Raw genomic sequence first — 20,151 nt, 5'->3', positions numbered from 1 at the left:
AACCAAACATGCACACCCATCTAAAAATATCATATGGACTCGCTCATGCATTCAAATCACTAAAACAACATAAAGACCTATGAATTTAGCATCAAAATCATGAAATCTTCTTAAGAACTTTAAATTTCCAATTTTCTAAAAAATGATCCGATTCACGTCGTTTCAAGTCCGTTTCTTACAAAATTTCACAAACTTATCTTACATAACATATAAGACCTGTACCGGGCGCCAAAATCAAAATACGGGCCCAATACCATCAAGTTTTAATCACAATTCATTTCCAAATCTCATAAATAATTTCAGAAAATAATTTTCTTTGAAAATTCATTTCCCGGGCTTGAGACCTCGGAATTCGATTCCGGGCATACACCCAAGTCCCATATTTTTCTACGGACCTTACGGGACCGTCCAATCATGGGTCCGAGTTCGTTTACCCAAAAGGTTGACCGAAGTTAACTTAAACTCATTTTAAATGCAAAATTCATCATTTTTCATAGATTTTTACAAATGGCTTTCCGGCTACGTGCTCGGACTGCGAACGCAAATTGAGGTGATGTCGAAAGAGGTTTTTAAGGCCTCGGAATGCAGAATTTACTTTTAAAACAAGTGATGACCTTTTGGATCATCGCAAAGTCACTACAGCTCATTTTCAACTTGCTACATGCAAATCCTTAAACTTACACAAGAAAAGCATTCGAATTTTACAACAAACACTACACTAAGAGAATTAATACATTATGCAGTTGAGTCCAGCCCTTTTTTCTTCTTCATGTTTTGAAAATTTCAAGTGCATGCGAATCTATACATCAAATCATGAGATGGACACCTCTTCTGGCTTCGTTTCAACTACAAACACTCGATCTAAACTGAGGAAAATAACTATATTTTAAACTGCAGAACAAGTAACAAATCTACTCATGAATAGCACGAATAACTATAGAAACATGCTAGTTTTACACATTGAAAGAGAGAGAGAGCATTCCAGATTCACTCAGACTCGCTAAACCATCATTGAAAAGCAGTTATCAACACAAATGAATGATTAACTATTACGGGAAGCATTCATCTATAGAAATCTTTAAAGCATATTACATGTGTGTAAATTCGCTTTATTTAGGGTGTTAAAATCATGTCACGCGAACGTGTACACAATTAGTCACGCTTATTAATTTAAGATTGTTTGGCCGAAGTTGCGCGAATGCATACCTTAATTTACTTTTGAAAATCGTAATTATGTCACGCAAACGTGTACACAATCACGATGATAGATTAATTTGTGCCTAAAGCATTTTCTACGAATATTTAAATCGTACTCATGTTATGCGAACGTGTACACAATCACGATAATTTGATTTGACCGAGAGTGAGTTTAAAGCTACATTCGCATTTACAAACTGTTTTCCTACATTTTGGACTAAATGTAAAAGCCCCAGTGCTGCAGGAATCATTTATAGATAACTCATACGTGCTAAACTCGTGGGTTTTACGAAGTTTTGAGCAATTGGCGAAGATGCTATCGAAGTACATGAATAGTGAGGGACTTAATTGAAAGGAATTCTGATTTAAACAAGTAATTAGCACGTTGTCAATTTGATCCAGTTCTGGTACAACGCTTAGTGCTGGCTGAAGATTAATAATGATTGATATGGGTTAAGTTGATTAAAGCACCAAACCTGACCTCCAATAGGTCATATGTGTAAAAGACTGGGTTTAAATTAATAAAGTAAGGCATCGTTGGAGCCTTTTGAGAATCAGACCACATTATGGCCTTTAAAACTAGTTGGGAGTCCAAATTTTTAGGACTTTAGTCTCGTTTAAACACTTTGCTAGGCCAACCATTTAGGCCCAATAAACTTTAGGAAACTAAGGCTTAGTGATACAGGAACCCGTTTCTGCCACATAATTTCATTCATTACAAATAAATGGAAAATAATTCAAAACTTAAACCAAAGCGTGGAGAATACATTATTAATTTGCTACAACAGAAATACACCAACAATAACAGCTATTAACCTACTGATTGATTCCCATAATTGATGGCTTAAGTCACTACAACTCATTTTCAACTTGCTACATGTAAATCCTTAAACTTACACAAGAAAAGCATTCGAATTTTACAACAAACACTACACTAAGTGAATTAAAACATTATGCAGTTGAGTCCAGCCCTTTTTTCTTCTTCAGGTTTTGCAAATTTCAAGTGCATGCCAATTTATATGTCAAATCATGAGATGGACACCTCTTCTGGCTTCGTTTCGACTACAAACACTCGATCTAAAATGAGGAAAATAACTACATTTTAAACTGTAGAACAAGTAACAAATCTACTCATGAATAGCATGAACAACTATAGAAACATGCTAGTTTTACACATTGAAAGAGGGAGAGAGCATTCCAGATTCACTCAGACTCGCTAAACCATCATTGAAAAGCAGTTATCGACACAAATGAATGATTAACTATTACGGGAAGCATTCATCTATACCACAAACATTCATATGATAACAGGAATTTCATAATATTATAGCATTTAACAGTCATTTCATTTTTCGAAGCATAAATTGATACCTGGACAAACAGCAGTGACAAACAAGAAAATAAAAATCTAAATTTGACAAGCACAACTAGAAATGGGATGAGCTTGACAGAAACAGCAGCAAACAAACAGAGAAGGTAGCTCAACCAGATTTGAACTCAGAACTTGGAAAACGGTTGTGAGATAATGAAACAAACTAGGAAGCCTTTAGTTTTTTTGTTTCTGAAATCCCAGAGTTGGTTTTTCAGAAGTTTTCTTTTATAAAAAAAAATGAAGAACAGTGAACTCTCATAAATCAGTGTAAAATCAGTAAAAAATTTGAACTTTAGAGAGTTTTCGTGTGTAAAAATCTGTCTATCCCCTAAAATAAGTGTGTGAGCGAGACTTATATAGAGTGTGAATGTGCTAAGGGATAAGGGAAGGTACAACCCCTAAAAATAAGGAAAATAGCATCTTTCTTTAACCAATTTGTGTACAGTTGTCCCTTTTTATCAGATATTATCGATATCAGCATCTTTTCTTAACCAATTGGGATAGATGTCCCTATTCTAGAAACTTCTTTTATTCTTATCTGAAATTCCCCCTAATCTTATTCTTCAATTGGCCCCCTTAAGTTCTATTTGTTACCCTTCTCACCCCCAAACCTTTTTTGCATTGAACTTAAAGCCCCACAATTTTATAAACCAAACCTACTAAAAAGAAAACTCTGTGGCAGATGAAATGATTAGAATGTGGAATAAAAACCTATACCATTAACTAAGTATGGGACTAATCCATAACAAACAGAATTAATAACCATCCCTTAATCATGCTAATTAATTGTCTTTAAACACATAGTTAGGTAATTAACTAAATAGGAATGCAAAACTATAAAGAACTATACTATTCTGATTAATCTTAAATCAAACAAAACAAAGATACTAAAAAAAAACAAGGTTCAGAACAGACAAAAATAGAAAGAAAACAGAAAGAAATAAAAAATAAGAAATAAAAATAAAAACAAAACAAAGTGAAGGCATGATAGATTGATACTATTGAAAATGAACTAATTTGGAAAATTACATACAAATTAACCTACACTACTAACATATTAACAGAGGGAAGAGATACCTAAGTGCTCCAATGGATTGTGAGAAGAAAAAGGATTTCCGGCAAGACGGAGAAATTGCCACACACACAAACTGGCCGGATTTCTCCATGCGAGACAGTGCTGGTATGCAACAAATATCTCTTGATGGCCCGATAAAAGAAGTGAGGCAAGGTGGGGATGAACTACGCAATTCAGAGGAGCTTGACCAAGGTTTTGTGGCCATGAAATCAACAAAATCGTGCAATTGTCAATAGAAGTCGACTGATGTAGGTTTCGATCCCAAATGAGCCAAAATAAGGACAAATCAAACAAAAGGAAAACTTTAGGGTTTTTACGATTTCTAAATTTGGAATTCATGGAGTTTAGGCAATTTTTTTGGGAAAATTATTGAGGGATTTGACTGAGGGGAGGATGGAGGCTGTAGGGTATTAGTTTGGGGCTATCTGGCGATGTGCCACCGCCGTGGGCGATTTTCGGCGGCGGTTTAAGGCTGAGGGTGAGAGAGGGAGTCGAAGGAATCTGGGCTGGTCTTTAGGGTTTGGGGGTAGCTGGGTTCGGACACTAATAAGGGATGGAATGGTTAGTTCTCAGCTGTTAGATCATAATTGATCAACGGCTGGGGTCGCTTGAGTGTACTGGTGGGGCTGGACCAGGTAGGAGGTTGGGCTGGGGCAATCTTTGGTGATTTCGGCTATTAAAATTATTTTTTAGACCCAGACTCTATTGAAGACCTTAATTCCTTTCCTTTTTTTTTCTTTTCTTTTTCCTTACTTTAAATCATACTCAAATTAATAAGACCTAAATTAAATTCTAATTTATATCTAATTTTTAGAATTTAATTTAATATTCTATTTCTACATTAAAATAATTAATTAACTTAAGCTGATGAAAGGAAAGTACTAATTTTAAAACTAAAAGTTAAATATGTAAAAATGACTATTATTTTGTGATTTTTATTTGATAATGCAATTAACTCATGTAATTAAATCCTAAATGCAATTAAGACCTAAAATGTTATGCATGAAATATTTTAGACATTTTTGGTATTTTTCTCATGATTTTAAAACGTTAAATATGCAACTAAATGCAAACAACAATTAACAAAAAAATTCCTAAAAATTCTACAAAAATTAAAAATAATTAGAAAATCCTATTTTTGTGAATTTGTAGGAGTATTTTTAGTCGGGAAAAAATCACGTTCTTACACTAAGTTGTCTAGGGTTTGGTATTTGTTAGTTTATTTAATTCATGTCTAATTAGGATTCATAGTCGAAATCATATGGGAATAGGTTTTCTAGATTCTAGTCAAATTTGGTTTATAATATTATAAATAGGGGTGCTACTATATATTTTCAATTATAGAGAGGTAACTATGATGTAGAGAGATTCAAGAGTTTATGAGTTGTGAAAAAGGCTCCTACCACGTTTCTATCCCTAATTTAATAAATTTCTTCTATATAGTCTTTGTTAAATTTTTTACTTGTGCCTAAATTCTTTTTCGGGTTCATTCAATCATTCAAACCTTGATCTGTCTATAGTCCAAGCTAGCTCAAGCAAATACGCGTGATTTGTCCTTATTACTCTTTATTTTATTTTATTTCTAATCTTTATTCGTTTTGTATTCTATTATCATGTTCGATCTAATGTTTTATGATATCAAATATCTAACCAATACATCACCAGATGAGGAGTACTGATACAGGGATCACGTCGAACATAACGGTGAAAGACACCAAGAGGATCTTGGAAATCACTCAAGTGGAAATACAGTGCGAAGGCTTGATGATCCGCGCAACAACTGTAATCTGAGCATCTCATTAGGAGCATTAATCTGGCTTATACTACACTACCTATTCAAAAATATTGCTTAACTAATCAAATGAAATTCACTATATACAGTGAGATATTTTCATAAAATTGCTCACTATATGAGGATGTTGAGGTGGATGTGCGGGCACACTATAATGGATAAGATTAGGAATGATGAATTAATGATATTCAGGAGAAGATGCATGTGGCTCCCATTGATGGCAAGATTGGGGAAGCGAGACTCAGATGGTTCGGACATGTTCAGAGGAGAAGCCCAGATGCGCTGGTAAGGAGATATGAGCAGTTGGTTGTAGAGGGTAAGAGAAGAGGTAGAGGGCAGCCTAAGAAGTATTGGGGAGAGGTGATCAGGCAGGATATGGCGAGGCTTCAGATTTCCAAGGATATGACACTAGGTAGGGAGATGTGGAGGTCGAGTATTAGGGTTGTAGGTTAGGAGGTAGTTTGAGTCTTTCCTTACTTTGTACCATTGTGAGACCAGTCTGATAAGGTTTTTGTCTAAGATAGTTAGTGGCAATGTTGTGTCTTACTATTTCACTTTTCAGCGTAGGAACTATTTACTAGCTATCGTTTTTGCTTTGCATCTTTCTTCTGAATTTCATTTTCCTGTTTTTCATATGATTTCTTTTCTGATACTAATATTGTCTCCTTTTTGTCTTTTGTTTTCTTGAGCTGAGGGTCTTTAGAAAACAGCTTCTCTACTCTTTCGAAGTAGGAGTAAGGTCTGTGTACACACTACACTCCCCAAACCCCAGTAGTGAAATTCTACTGGGTTGTTGTTATTGTTGTTGCTCACTATATAGTAATATGGCAGCCCCGTAAAATGCAGAGATGCATTTATAATTTAGTGCCTCAATTCATTTCCCCCAACAAAGCCTGAAACATGATTAAGTATTAAGAAGGTCAAGAAAATTAATAGGGCACAAACATCGAAATTTAAGCGCTTAAGATTTTTCGAAGGAATAGAAGATGATTATGGGATAATTGATCGACCTCACTCTCCACCATTGTTGAGCTTCAATTTTCAGGAACGAGCTTCAGATCTACACGATTACAACAATTGTCGCTCTGATACTATGTCAATTTACAAGATTCAAGAGGTGAAGACCGCCAATTCTCAGTAAATTGTATGTGATTTGTAGAGAGAGAGAGTTAGAGAGAAGGAAGAGGGAAACTCGTATTTTTCATTTTTAGCTAACACTGTCAGAGCATTAACTGCTCATTTTAACAAACTAACTTCTCACTTTCTCCTATACTATAATTTCATCCTCTAAGTCTCACTAATTACATATAGGTCCCTATCTTCTTAGTAGGGTCTTTTATCACAAAAGCCTGAAACTTGATTAAGTATTAAGAAGGCCAAGAAAATTAATAAATTGAAATTTAAGCACTTAAAAAGGTTTTCCAATAACCCTCATATATAGTCTTCACCAAATCCAGTATATATAACAGTCATAAAATAGAGACGGCTTTGTGCCTGCTCGATCTATTACTTCCTTTAAGGTTATTGCAAGGACTTAATGCCACAAGAGGCGGAGCCAGATATGAATTTAAGATTCTAGTTTGTTTAAGTTACTGCGTTCTAAATAATGAATTTCTTAAAACAAATACAAAATTTGGACCAAATTTACCTATTCGATTAATTTGATAAGTAGGTCACCAAATACTGATCACTATGTTTCTGTAGTGTTAACATCAGATTTCTCCATGTTAACGTGCATCAGATTTCTCCTTCACCTACCTTAATGAGGATTTCGCTTTTATCTTTATTTCCTTATTGAGACTAAATTGAGGTTGTCTTTCAGTTACTTGTTCGATCATGTTCACTATCAGTTGGCGAGGATCATGTTTATCGATTGGACTTTTTTAGTAGCAAATAAAAAAGCAAAAAATTAAATAATATTATGAATAGAATTCTATTTAGAGTGAATGTCTATCTTGTAGAGAGTTTTACTTTGTGGCTAAGTCATTTTTTCCCTATAAATAGAGGGGTCTTACCCCATTGTAAATCATCCCAAAATTCAATAAGAATTTTCTCTCTCTTTCTCTGCAATATTGTTCTTCTACTTTTATTGTTTTATAACACGTTATCGGCACGAGACTCTACCGTCTCAAGAAGATTAAGGTACAACTTTTCTCCTCTTTTAATTATGACTGATATTATGAAAAGAAAGTTCGTTGCCCTTGAAATTCTGGCAAGAACTATATGACATGGGTGTTGGATGCTGAAATCCATTTAGATGCAATGGGTCTTTGAGCCGTCATTAAAGACAAAACTAAAGCATCCACCCAAGACTGTGCTAAGGCCTTGATTTTCTTGGGCCATCACCTTGATGAAGGGGTGAAAATAGAATATCTCATAGTCAAAGATCCACTTGTTTTGTGGAATGGCTTAAAGGAAAGATATGACAACTTAAAGTTGGTCACTCTTCCACAAGCACGATATGATTGGGCTCATCTGAGGCTCCAAGACTTTAAGTCTGTTTCTGAATATAATTCTGCAATGTTCAGAATTACTTCTAAATTGAAACTCTGTGGAGATACTATCATTGATTATGATATGCTTGAAAAAACGTTCACAACGTTTCATGCCTTCAATATGGTCTTGCAACAGCAATACAGAGAGAAAGGTTTCAAGAAGTACTCTGAGTTGATTTCTCTTCTCCTTGTGGCTGAGCGAAATAACGACTTGCTCATGAGAAATCACGAAAATCGACCCACTGGTTCTACACCATTGCCTGAAGTGGATGAGGTGTATTCCCATTATGCTAAGCGTGAAAAAGGCCGTGACTCTATTCGTGGTCATGATCGTGGTCGTGGTCGTGGCCGTGGTCGTAGATAAGGAAGATTTTTTCCTGGTGTTAATCACCCCCCAAAGAAAAATAATCACCAAAAGTGGAAAGGAAAATATGAGAAGTCAAAGGCAAATAGTTCAGAAGCTGAATGTTATCGTTGCGGTGGAAAAGGGCATTGGGCAAATATTTATCGTGTACCAAGACATTTGGTTGAGATTTATCAAGCATCTCTAAAGAATAAAGGCCCTGAAGCCAATTTTGTCTCTAACAATGATTTTGACATCACTCACTTGGATGCGGCAGATTTCTTTGAGCACCCTGATGGAAAAATAGACCACTTGATCGGTGATGGATCTTTGGTTAAAGAAGATTGAGTAGTTTGATTTTATTTTTATTTTGCTTATTTGTATTAGTTAGTGAATAAACATCATGTAATGATAATTCTTTACATGAGTAGTAGTCATTAGTATCAATTCATATTATTTATTTTATGGAATAGTGTTAGTATTCATTTTAAACAATGTTTCAATTTTCTTAGCTTTCAAAGATTAATATATTTTTTTATTAAAGTAACGTTATGATTTGCAAATAACCAAGAGGTTATGTGAAGGCTACTTAAATTTTTTTTTTCAAGGAAATTCAAATCTTTATTTTTTTCGCAACTGACATGCTAAGTTGCTAATTGTACGGAAAAATTTCAGCATCACACAAAAGGCACATGTTCATGTGAACCATTACAGTTTCTTTCATAAACAAAACTTGGTTATGTCACAAACACCAATACGGATTTCCGCTCAATCAATTAATCATAATTCATTCCTAAATTAGCGTATGCCAGTTTGATTAAATCTGACACATTAATTGAACAAGTCAATGAGTATATTTTTTTATCCAATTTCGTCTGTATTTTCCTATTGTGCAAGACTATTAAGTCATTCAATGAAAGGCATAATTATATTATTTTTTGCTATGTAATTATTCGTATCATAAACAAAGTTTGCTCGAAATTGCATTATAAGTCAGTATTGAGTTATTGACTTCACTTTTCCTTTATCTTTGAAAATACTTATATTTATTCATATATATTTTTTGTATGTCAACCTATGGGAAGCAAATATGAATATTCCACAAAGCAAACTTGGATCAAAGTTCAATTGTAAAAATATTTGTTTAATTGATTCATGTACGACACATACAATATTCAAAGAGAAGAAATATTTCTCTCATTTAAGTATGTGTAAGGCAGATGTTACTATAATTTCTGGTAGTAGTAAATTAATTGAAGGCTCTGGGAGAGCTACTATACCCTGCCTAAGGGAACAATACTTATTATAGAGAATGCAATATTCTCCTCCAAGTCCAAGAGGAACTTGTTGAGTTTTAAAAATATCCGTCGAAATGGATATCATATTGAGACAATAGATGAGAATAATCTTGAATATCTCATCATTACCAAGAATGTCTCTGGACAAAAGAGGGTTATTGAGAAGTTTCCATCTTTATCTTGTGGCCTGTATTGGACAAGAATTAGTGCAATTGAGGCACATTCTACCGTAAACCAAAAGGTTACTGATTCCAATACTTTTGTACTTTGGCATGATCGATTGGGACATCCTGGATCAATTATGATGAGACGAATTATAGAAAACTCAAAAGGGAATTCATTACAGAATTTAAAGATTCTTTTATATGATGAATTTTCTTGCACTTCTTGTTTTCAAGGCAAGTTAATTATTAGACCATCACCAACAAAGGTTGGAATTGAGTCCCCTGCGTTTTTGGAACGTATACAAGGGGACATTTGTGGACCTATTCACCCACCTAGTGGGTCATTTAGATATTTTATGGTCTTAATAGACGCATCTTCTAGATGGTCTCATGTGTGCCATTGTCATCTCGCAACCTCGCATTTGCAAAATTAATGGCACAAATAATTCGATTACGGGCACAATTTCCCGATAATCCAATTAAGACTATTAGACTTGATAATGCTGCTGATTTTTCATCCCAAGCATTTAACGATTATTTCTTATCAATTGGGATAAAAGTGGAACATCATGTAGCTCATGTTCACACTCAAAATGGTCTTGCAAGGTCTTTAATTAAACGTCTGCAATTGATAGCAAGACCGTTACTCATGAAAACGAGGCTGCTCACTTCTGTTTGGGGTCACGCCATTTTGCATGCAGCAATACTAGTTCGTCTCAGACCGATAAATTATCATAAATATTCCTCGTTGCAATTAGTTTTGGGTCATGAACCTAATATATCCCATTTAAGAATTTTTGGATGCGCAGTATATGTGCCTGTAGCACCGCCATATCGCACCAAAATGGGTCCGCAAAGAAGGTTAGGAATATATGTTGGGTTTTGAATTGCCCTCCATTATTCGCTATCTTGAAACATTAACGAAGGATTTATTCACTGCTCGATTTGCAGACTGTCGATTCGATGAGACATTTTTCCCAAAATTAGGGGGAGAAGTTGGTGAAACCAAACGGAAAATTTTGTGGAAAAATCCATCATTATCTCATCTTGATCCACGTGCCTCTATTTGTGAAAAAGAGGTGCAAAAGATTATCCATTTGCAGAGAATAGCTAATCAAATGCCAGATGCATTTACGGATTTGAAAAGGATAACAAAATCACATATCCCTGCATAGAATGTTCCAATCCGTATTGATGTCCCTGTTGGACAATCTTCTAGTGTCATAGCTAATGAGTCAAAAGCACGCCTAAAACCTGGTAGACCATTAGGTTCTAAGGATCGAAATCCTAGAAAAAGGAAAACAAATGATCAAAATGACACTACGAAAGAATCTTACGAAGAAATCCACGATTTAATAAATTCTGAGATTCATGAGGAAACCACTGAGCCCGAGACTCAAGAAAATAAGGAACTATCAATAAATCCAATCGATATTGAGACAAATTTGAATCGAGTGGATATAGTGGTGGATTATGTCTTTGCATATAATGTTGCATCTAGCATTATGCAAGAAAGTGAGGATCTTGGACCTCAAACTGTTGGAGAATGTCGACAAAGACTTGATTGGCCAAAATGGCAAGAAGCAATCCAATCAGAATTGAATTCACTTGCAAAACGTGAAGTTTTTGGGCTTGTAGTCCAAACACTTAATGGTGTTAAGCATGTTGGATATAAATGGATTTTTGTACGCAAGAGAAATGAGAAAAATGAGGTACAAAGAGATAAGGCACGCCTTGTTGCACAAGGATTTTCACAAAGGCCTGGTGTCGATTATGAAGAGACATATTCACTCGTTATGGATGCCATAACGTTTCGTTATCTCATTAGTTTTGATGTCCATGAAAAGCTTGACATGCATTTAATGAATGTGGTTACTGCCTACCTTTATGGCTCACTTGATAATAAGATATACATGAAAATTCCCGAGGGATTCAAAATGCCTAAAGCAAATAATTCAAAGTCCCGGAAAATATTTTCAATCAAATTGCAAAGATCATTGTATGGTCTAAAGCAATCAGGACGAATGTGGTATAATCGTCTTAGTGAGTATTTATTAAAGGAAGGCTATACAAATGATGTCATTTGCCCATGTGTTTTTATAAAGAAAACAACAGCGGAATTTGTTTTACTTACCGTATATGTTGATGACATAAACCTTATTGGAACTCCTATAGAACTCCAAAAGGCAATTGATTATTTAAAGAAGAAATTCGAGATGAAAGATCTAGGAAAGACAAAATTATGTCTTGGTTTGCAAATTGAACATTTGGCAAACGGAATTTTTGTTCATCAATCTGCCTACATAAAAAGGGTATTGAAACGGTTTTATATGGATGGAGCACATCCATTAAGTACTCTGATAGTTGTTCGATCACTTGATGTGAATAAGGATCCATTCCGGCCTCAAGAAGAGAATGAAGAGTTACTTGGTCCTGAAGTACCATATCTTAGTACAATTGGTGCACTAATGTATCTTGCTAACACTACAAGGCCCGACATAACTTTTTCAGTTAATATCTTAGCAAGATATAGCTCTGCTCCTACAAGGAGACATTGGAATGGAATCAATCACATATTGCGGTATCTAAAAGGGACTACCGATATGGGCTTATCAAGTAAGCAATCAATTGTGGCTACTTCATCTAATCATACCGAGATAATTGTTATTGATGAAGCAAGTCGAGAGTGTATGTGGTTGAGGTCTATAATACATCTTATTCGAGACAAATGTGGTTTGAAATGTGACAAGTTACCTACAATTTTGTATGAAGATAATGCAACATGTATAGCTTAATTGAAGGGAGGATTCATAAAAGGAGATAGAACAAAGCACATTTCACCAAAGTTATTTTTCACACATGATCTTCAAAAGAATGGTGATATCAATGTGCAACAGATTCGTTCAAGTGATAATATGGCTGATTTGTTCACAAAATCTCTACCAACATCAACCTTCAAGAAACTAGTGTACAAGATCGGGATGCGAAGGCTCAAAGATGTGAATTGATGCTCTCATCAGGGGGAGTTAATGCGCGTTGCACTCTTTTTCCCTTACAAGATTTTGTCCCACTGAGTTTCCCTTGCAAGGGTTTTAACGAGGCAACCAAAGGGCATATTATTAAACATGTGTACTCTTTTTTCTTTTCTAGAATTTTTTTTCCCATTGGGTTTTATTTTAGTTAAGGTTTTACTGAGGCACATTACTTGTCGAGTAGACATTCAAGGGGGAGTGTTATGAATAGAATTCTATTTAGAGTGAATATCTATCTTGTAGAGAGTTTTACTTTATGGCTAAGTCATTTTTCTCCTATAAATAGAGGGGTCTTACCCCATTGTAAATCATCCCAAAATTCAATAAGAATTTTCTCTCTCTTTCTCTGCAATATTGTTCTTCTGCTTTTATTATTTTATAACAAACAAAATATTGTCACTTTCAACTTCTAAAAAATCCAAACTTAGAAAACGTTACGTCTTTAACTTGGGATTGATTTTGTCAAGAAAGACTTTATAATAGGGAAAATTTATCCTATAAACTGTTTCCAGAGTGAAACTTATTTTAAATATTATATATTTAAAATATTGCTTAGCCAGTATTCGCATGGATACTAAATGTAAGGAAGATTTAAAAGTTGATTTTGTTAAATATCAGAAAGTCTCATTTAAACAGGAGTGAAGGATGAAATTAAAAGAGATGACATATTATTTTGAAGGAGTTGTAAATGGTTTGGTAATAACTAGCTGAAGCCATGAAAGTGCCACCAAATTGAAAAAAAAATGAACATCATGAAGAGGGTGGCCTTTTACTCTACAATCAATTTGATTAATACATCATTAATTCATTAATGGTCCATCCTCCTGTTCTAATAAAATATTGTTGATTAATTTGTAGACGTAAACCCTGGTTGATAAAGACAAGTTTGCCTTGCTTTATTATCCCAATTTTTTAATCTGCCATACTATGTGTATTCACTTTGATTGAGAAATCTACTTACTCAAAACTTATTTAAACTTTGGTTGAGAAGTTAATACAAGTATCCCCAATGATAGTTAATCATGAAATAATTCCAAAAATTTTCTCTTCTTACACTTGTTTATGCGACTAAAGGGCTATCTTATGTAATTACCCCACTTAATTCGTAGAAATTAGGATGTTCTTCAACTGTACGTTACTAAGAGCAAAATTGAATATATGGAAGTTAATCTTAGTACAAAATGAAAATGATCATATATTTCATTAACTATTCAAAGTTTCAAAATTTAACACAATGTTATATAATATGAGATGGATATGAAATCAAACTGATGCAACCAACAATTTGATCAAATATCAGAGTGGGAACCGGGGAGGACTCAAATCTGCAAAAGTACATCAAACTTGAGGAAATTAAAATTGTGAAAAGGGAAAAGATATGATCACAGAGCATTTATTACTGATATTTAATCACACTTGAATTAAGTACCTTACATTTTCTTTCATCTTCTTAATTATTCATCTGCTACACAATTTCTAGCTATCAATTATTCCATTATTTACGTACAAATTACATTTCCTTCTGCAGCTAGAACCAGGAGTTTCTGTAACATCAAGATCCTCAGGCTTCAGCCAGCTTCAATTGAAATAATAAAGAAGTTGAGCTAAAGTCAGCTCAATGTTGGCTAAACCAAATGAAATTCCAGGGCACATTCTTCTTCCTCCTCCAAATGGTAAATACTCAAACTCTTGTCCTATAAATTCCATATTATTTCTACTATCATTGAACCTCTCTGATACAAAGCTCTCAGCATCTTCCCAAAACTCAACATCTCTATTAATTGCCCATGCATTTACAATTACCTTTGTTTTTATGGGAATTTATATCATATCCATTAATTACACATTGCTCCCTGCATTCTCTTGGAAGTAACAAAGGAAGTGGTGGATTTAACCTTAGAGTTTCTTTAATTTCTAACTTTAGATATCTCACTTCTTTTAAATCAGTCTGTTACTCTTCTTTTTCCCTTGAGAATTTGTCTCAATTCTATTTGTGCCTTTTCCATAACTTTGGGATTTCTCATCATTTCTACCATTGCCAAATCAAGAACGGTTGCTGAAGTCTCAGTCCCGGCTAAAAACATGTCCTGCATGCATTTACAATTATTACTACTTGCAACTTATAAATTATAGGTAACTCATCAAATGAATATCTTGTAACTTTGACCTACATAAATACTCCAACGGTTTCAAATTATGTGATGGTGTTTGATTCAACATATAATAGATTAAGAAAAATAACTTTTGAAGTCTATGATCTTAAACCTTCCATGAAATTTACGTGGCTATAAAAGAATGCAATTAAAAATAAAATAAGAAAGTTAAAATTATATTATTTTCAAATATAGAATGCGTCATTTTTTTTAACGAATAAAAAAGAAAAAATGACACATAAAATGGAATAGAGAAAGTACTTTATGGTTTATCCAAGGACTTCCAGTAGTAGTAATGATGATCATCAGTTCTTTTAGTAAATGTTTTCAAAAATATTGATAATGGGCTTCTATTAATAGAGTTTAAGTTCTATGATTAATGGGATAAAAAATATTTACACAATTAGGTCATTTTATTCGGTAACTATATGTATTTATCTATCTATCTATATTATTATAAAAGCACGAATGTTAGAACGCTAAATGTTGAACGACAAAAATATCCTCAAAATATTGTCCGACTTTTATACCCTTCACAATTGAATTATTTCTTCAAAAAAAAAATTGGAATATGGGATAAAACTGTAACATCGACTGCCTAAAATATAGGAGGTTGAAACCAACTAATACTAAAATTTTAAAACCATAAAATAACGTGAATAAAGTTATAGTGCCTAAAATATAGGAGTTTGTTACCAACTAATAATAAAACTTCTTAAATTTCATTGGGGAAAAAAACTTAAGCCATAACGTAATATTCCAATGCCATCCTAACAATATCTAAAACAAACAAAAAAAATAGAGTAAGTTTAAATGTGGAGAATACATAATTAGCAGCCTATTTTTTTTCGGCTTCAAAATTAAGAGGTAGTCTTTAATTATAATTCTTTTTTCTGTTGTTTTACCAAAAACATTTATAAATTTATGTTGGATTAAACAAAAATATGAGTATATTATTATAATTAGGCCATTACTTCCTTTTCCCCCTAAAGACGTAAGGCTTCAAAATCAAGAGGTAGTCTTTAATTGTAATTCTATTTTCTATTGTTTATATCAAAATAGTCTATAGATTTATGTAGGATTAAACAAAAATATGAGTAAATTATTATGATTATGCCATTAATTCCTTTTCCCCTAAAGATATATCCTTCTAATTCAAATATTTAGTGACTTTTTACATATTCTTCATTTTATTTTAATCGATTATGAAATTCACACATATTTAGTAACGAGTAATTTTAGAATATATATACAAGTGAAAGTTTATTACTTTTGATGTTTGACACAAGGTATTTCGTGCATCGCACGAACATAGAGACTAGTACTATATTAAATGCAAGACCCTATCGAAATATCGTTCGCCTTTTTTACTCTTTGTAACTACATTGGATATACTTGTAATTGTAATCATCTAACTTTTTTTGGCCAACATCAAAAACCGTTGCGTTCTTCCTTTTAGGTTTAGAATTCTATTCTTGCCTTACATTTTTTTTTCCTTTGGTTTTGTTTCCATTAGTTTTAGGATTCTTGAATTTTTGTTTCCTTTACTTTTAGGATTCTTTGGATTCTTCACTTTTAATATGGTATTGTCTTTTTTCTATTATTTTTTTGTATCGGTTTAAGATGCATTTTTTATTGTCTCTTTTGTGTAGGTTTAGGATTTAATTTAATATTGGTTTATCAATCATAGTTTATGGTAACATTGTGTCTCACTTTATTTATGTTTGGGATTCAATTTAAGTTTCTAAAATTTTAGAATTAAAACAGTTAAAATAAGGAGGGGCTAATCACTTTTATAAAGAAGTCATTATTCTATATTCTTTATTATAAACTGTTTATAGTATCAACGTACGTATAGGTAAATTTGCTTGTGAATTTAGGTAAAATTTTCTACCTTGTTTTATATTCTTGAAGTTATGTGATCATGGTCATTAATGCATTATTGATATACATTTACATATTGAAAGTTTATCAATTGTGATTTTATTTACAATGTCCTATATATGATTATTGGTTTAAAGTTGACTCATATACAAATGTTGTACAAGTTCTTTGGATCGTCACATTTGTCACATGGTTAGATTTCATAACTCATATAAATTGAAAATTTTATTAATTTATGATTATTTGCACTTTGTGTTTGATAGTTTTAATTACTAATTGTTATGCTACCTCAAGTTGTTCATATTTTGTAAGAAAAATTTAGATTTAAATATCTCTTTTAATTGACTATATTATACATATCACAATATCAAAAATTGTATTCTTAAAGAATAATCCTTGGCAATTGATGATCTTGCATCTACCCATTAATTTCAACAGTTTTTATTGATTCAGGTAAATAATTCTCCTTATTGATCTCTTAAATAATATTTTATTTTGTATTGTGATGTCTAATTTATTACATTCTGAAAGTTATATGGCTTTTTTGCAGTTTAGCAATGATATTTTTATTTTACTATTTAAGCTTTGAGATTGAGATATTTCTTAATATCAATTTACTTAAATTATATACTAAGATAACTACTTCAGCTTTATTTGATATTTACGCTACAATTAAAAAATTAAATTTATTGTGCTTAAATTTATGCTTAATCAATGAGGTGTGTTCTTGTATATGTGAACAAAAACATACTAATCCTCAATTTTATATGATATTGCTCTATGTATGATCTCCAAATAAATTCATAAATGTAGAAAGTCAAAATTTTCGATTTACTCACCAACAAGAAATAATTTATGTTCGTCAATATTAGTGATGATGGATTGTAGTTCTCCATAAAAAATTGCAACATCAGAGGATTCTAACTAGGTTAGAAGGGGTGACAAGGTAAAAAAATGTCTAAATTAATAGTTTAGTAGTAGGCGTATTCTGGTTGGATTAACATACGTCAGTACATAAATTTTTTTAATATGTTAAATCCTTATTAGTGGTTCAAGTATTTCTTTTAAATCTATCTTTAAATAATTTTTTTAATTTTTTTTTAAATATTGTATATAAAGAGATATTAGGTAAGATACAACAGCATAACTGTTATTAAATCATAAAATATATTATTTATAATTATAAATGCTATATCACTACCTGAACTAATCGAAGTGCTGACGTTTGCAGGTTCAGACATTAACATAACATGTATTACCCCCCCCCCTCCCCCGCGGGGTCTGGTTGCAGGTTCACAAGATATCCAATATATTTGAATTCACCTATTACATCAATGTAAATGCACTCATTTTTCATTTCAGTTGCATGTTGAATTTATTTGGACGTTAACTGCTATTATACATAGTTCGTTCTCGTCATATACAATTTTCTTACTAAATAGACGCATTTTACACGTGCAATGCACGTATCCTAAAATTAGTATTTTTCAATAAGCATGAACTAGTTATCTGGTAAAATAATAAATAACTTGCTATCATATTTTAAAAATTAAAACATATTTATTTCAGTGTGTATTATTTAAATCTCTATTAATAATCAGCATACACGTACCCTTTGGTAGGGGAGAAATTCAAAAATAGTTAGATTTACAACTGGTCGTTCAAAAATAGACATGTTTCAAAAGTAATCGAAATTTAGTCACTTTTCATGTAAGATAAATCTGAGCGAAAATACTATTCAAAACCCGAAAAATACGCCAGTATATTATACTGGAGTTCCAGCATAAGTATGCTTGAATTCCAGCATATTATACTGGAGTTCCAGGATAAGTATGTTAGAACTCCAGTATAATATGATGGAGTTCCAGCATAAGTACACAAGAATTCCAGCATAATATACTGGAGTTCCAGCAAGTATAATTGTCCAGTATAATATACTGGAGTTTGGAGCACCGGTGCTCCAGTCTCCAGTATATTATACTGGAGTCAGCAAAGTATACCGGTCCAGCATAATATGCTGGAGTTCATACACAGGTGCACCGAACTCCAGTATATTATGCTGGATCGGTCTCTGTTGCAGCAAAATAGTGGTTATTTTTCATTGGCTTTGTAAACGCTGGCTATTTTTGAATGACCGGTCCGAAAACTGGCTATACCGTGCTATTTTTACTTTGGTAGCCGAAATTCAGATAAAATGCGGCCATTTCAAGAATGAATAATAATACGACTTATTTACAATGGACTAATGTAAAAAAATAAAAAGAAACTAAAGACATCTCACCAATATGACTGGATGCTTTGATATTGTCTGCGGTGAAAGGTAATTCAAGAGTGTCACTTTCTTGGAGTCTTAAATATAGCAAATTCACTAAATCTTCTTTTCTAATTGATTCTTCTTCACCATCCTTTTTCATGCTTACTAATTGCAGCTTCTCCTTGTGCTCTTCAATTATCATGTCAAGCACCTTGTCAAGTTTTTTGTGAAGCTTCATTAATTTTGCTTTTGTCCCAGTAATAGCATGCAAAAATTTGAGTGAAGGAAACACTTCACTTATATCCAAACCTGTTACCATTAAAGACGCTTCCTTTATCAAAGACATAAAATATGCTGATCCATCTTTTCTCCTCTTCCCAAATGCTGCACTACAAATTACAGCATTCGTAAGAGCATACATCTTTTCTGTAAGGTTAATAGTATATCCAGATTTTGATTTCACATATTCAACAAGGTTGAATGCTTCTTCTTCCCTTATAGAGGCAAATGATTGTACATTCTTGGCACTCAAGAGTTCAAACGTGCACAACTTACGCATTTGTCTCCAATAATTTCCATAGGGTGCAAAAGCAATATCCGAATAGTTGTAACACAAAATCTTGACACTTAAAAGCTCAGGCCGATAATTGAATGCGATGTCTTGAACTTTTAATACCTCTTTGGCTGCTTGAGGAGTCGAAATAACTATCGTAGAGATTTTACCGAGTTGCAGGTGCATTAACGTCCTGTGCTTTTGGCTAAATCTCTGAGTATTGTGAGGTAATAAGCTTATTAAATGGTGAATGTTACCTAGGAGAGGTAATTTCCATGGACCTGGAGGCAAGTTTAGAGTAGGTTTTTTTGCTAATTTCTTAAATAACTTCACACTCAGAAGGAAAAGTAAAGAGCAAGAGCAAGAGAATAAAGTTGTAGCTCCATATTATTATTGGAGGAGGAAATAGCAGATATATCCTTTGGAGAATGATTTCTACTCTTTTTGTAAGCAACTTTTTGTTTATTTAATTTCTTGAACACACGTTTCCTTTGAAGTTTGATTTCGATAACCAAATATATTTATGTACACTCTTTTAT

General features: G+C 33.0%; 1 protein-coding gene across 1 annotated transcript; it reads right to left on the bottom strand.

The window, feature by feature from the left end:
* Positions 1 to 14,711: 14,711 nt before the first annotated feature.
* Positions 14,712 to 19,618, bottom strand: LOC104248997 (cytochrome P450 71D8-like). The gene is made up of 2 exons (XM_009805359.2): positions 19,073 to 19,618; positions 14,712 to 14,855 (listed from the first exon to the last, which is right to left on the bottom strand). Exons 1-2 carry the CDS (start codon positions 19,616 to 19,618, stop codon positions 14,712 to 14,714), a joined length of 690 nt encoding a protein of 229 aa, XP_009803661.2.
* Positions 19,619 to 20,151: the final 533 nt, after the last annotated feature.

This window comes from Nicotiana sylvestris, chromosome 2 (genome assembly GCF_000393655.2).
Source record: "Nicotiana sylvestris chromosome 2, ASM39365v2, whole genome shotgun sequence".
Taxonomy (NCBI): Eukaryota; Viridiplantae; Streptophyta; class Magnoliopsida; order Solanales; family Solanaceae; genus Nicotiana; species Nicotiana sylvestris.
Note: the sequence above shows the minus strand (reverse complement) of the source record. Positions and strands in the feature narration are given on the sequence as shown.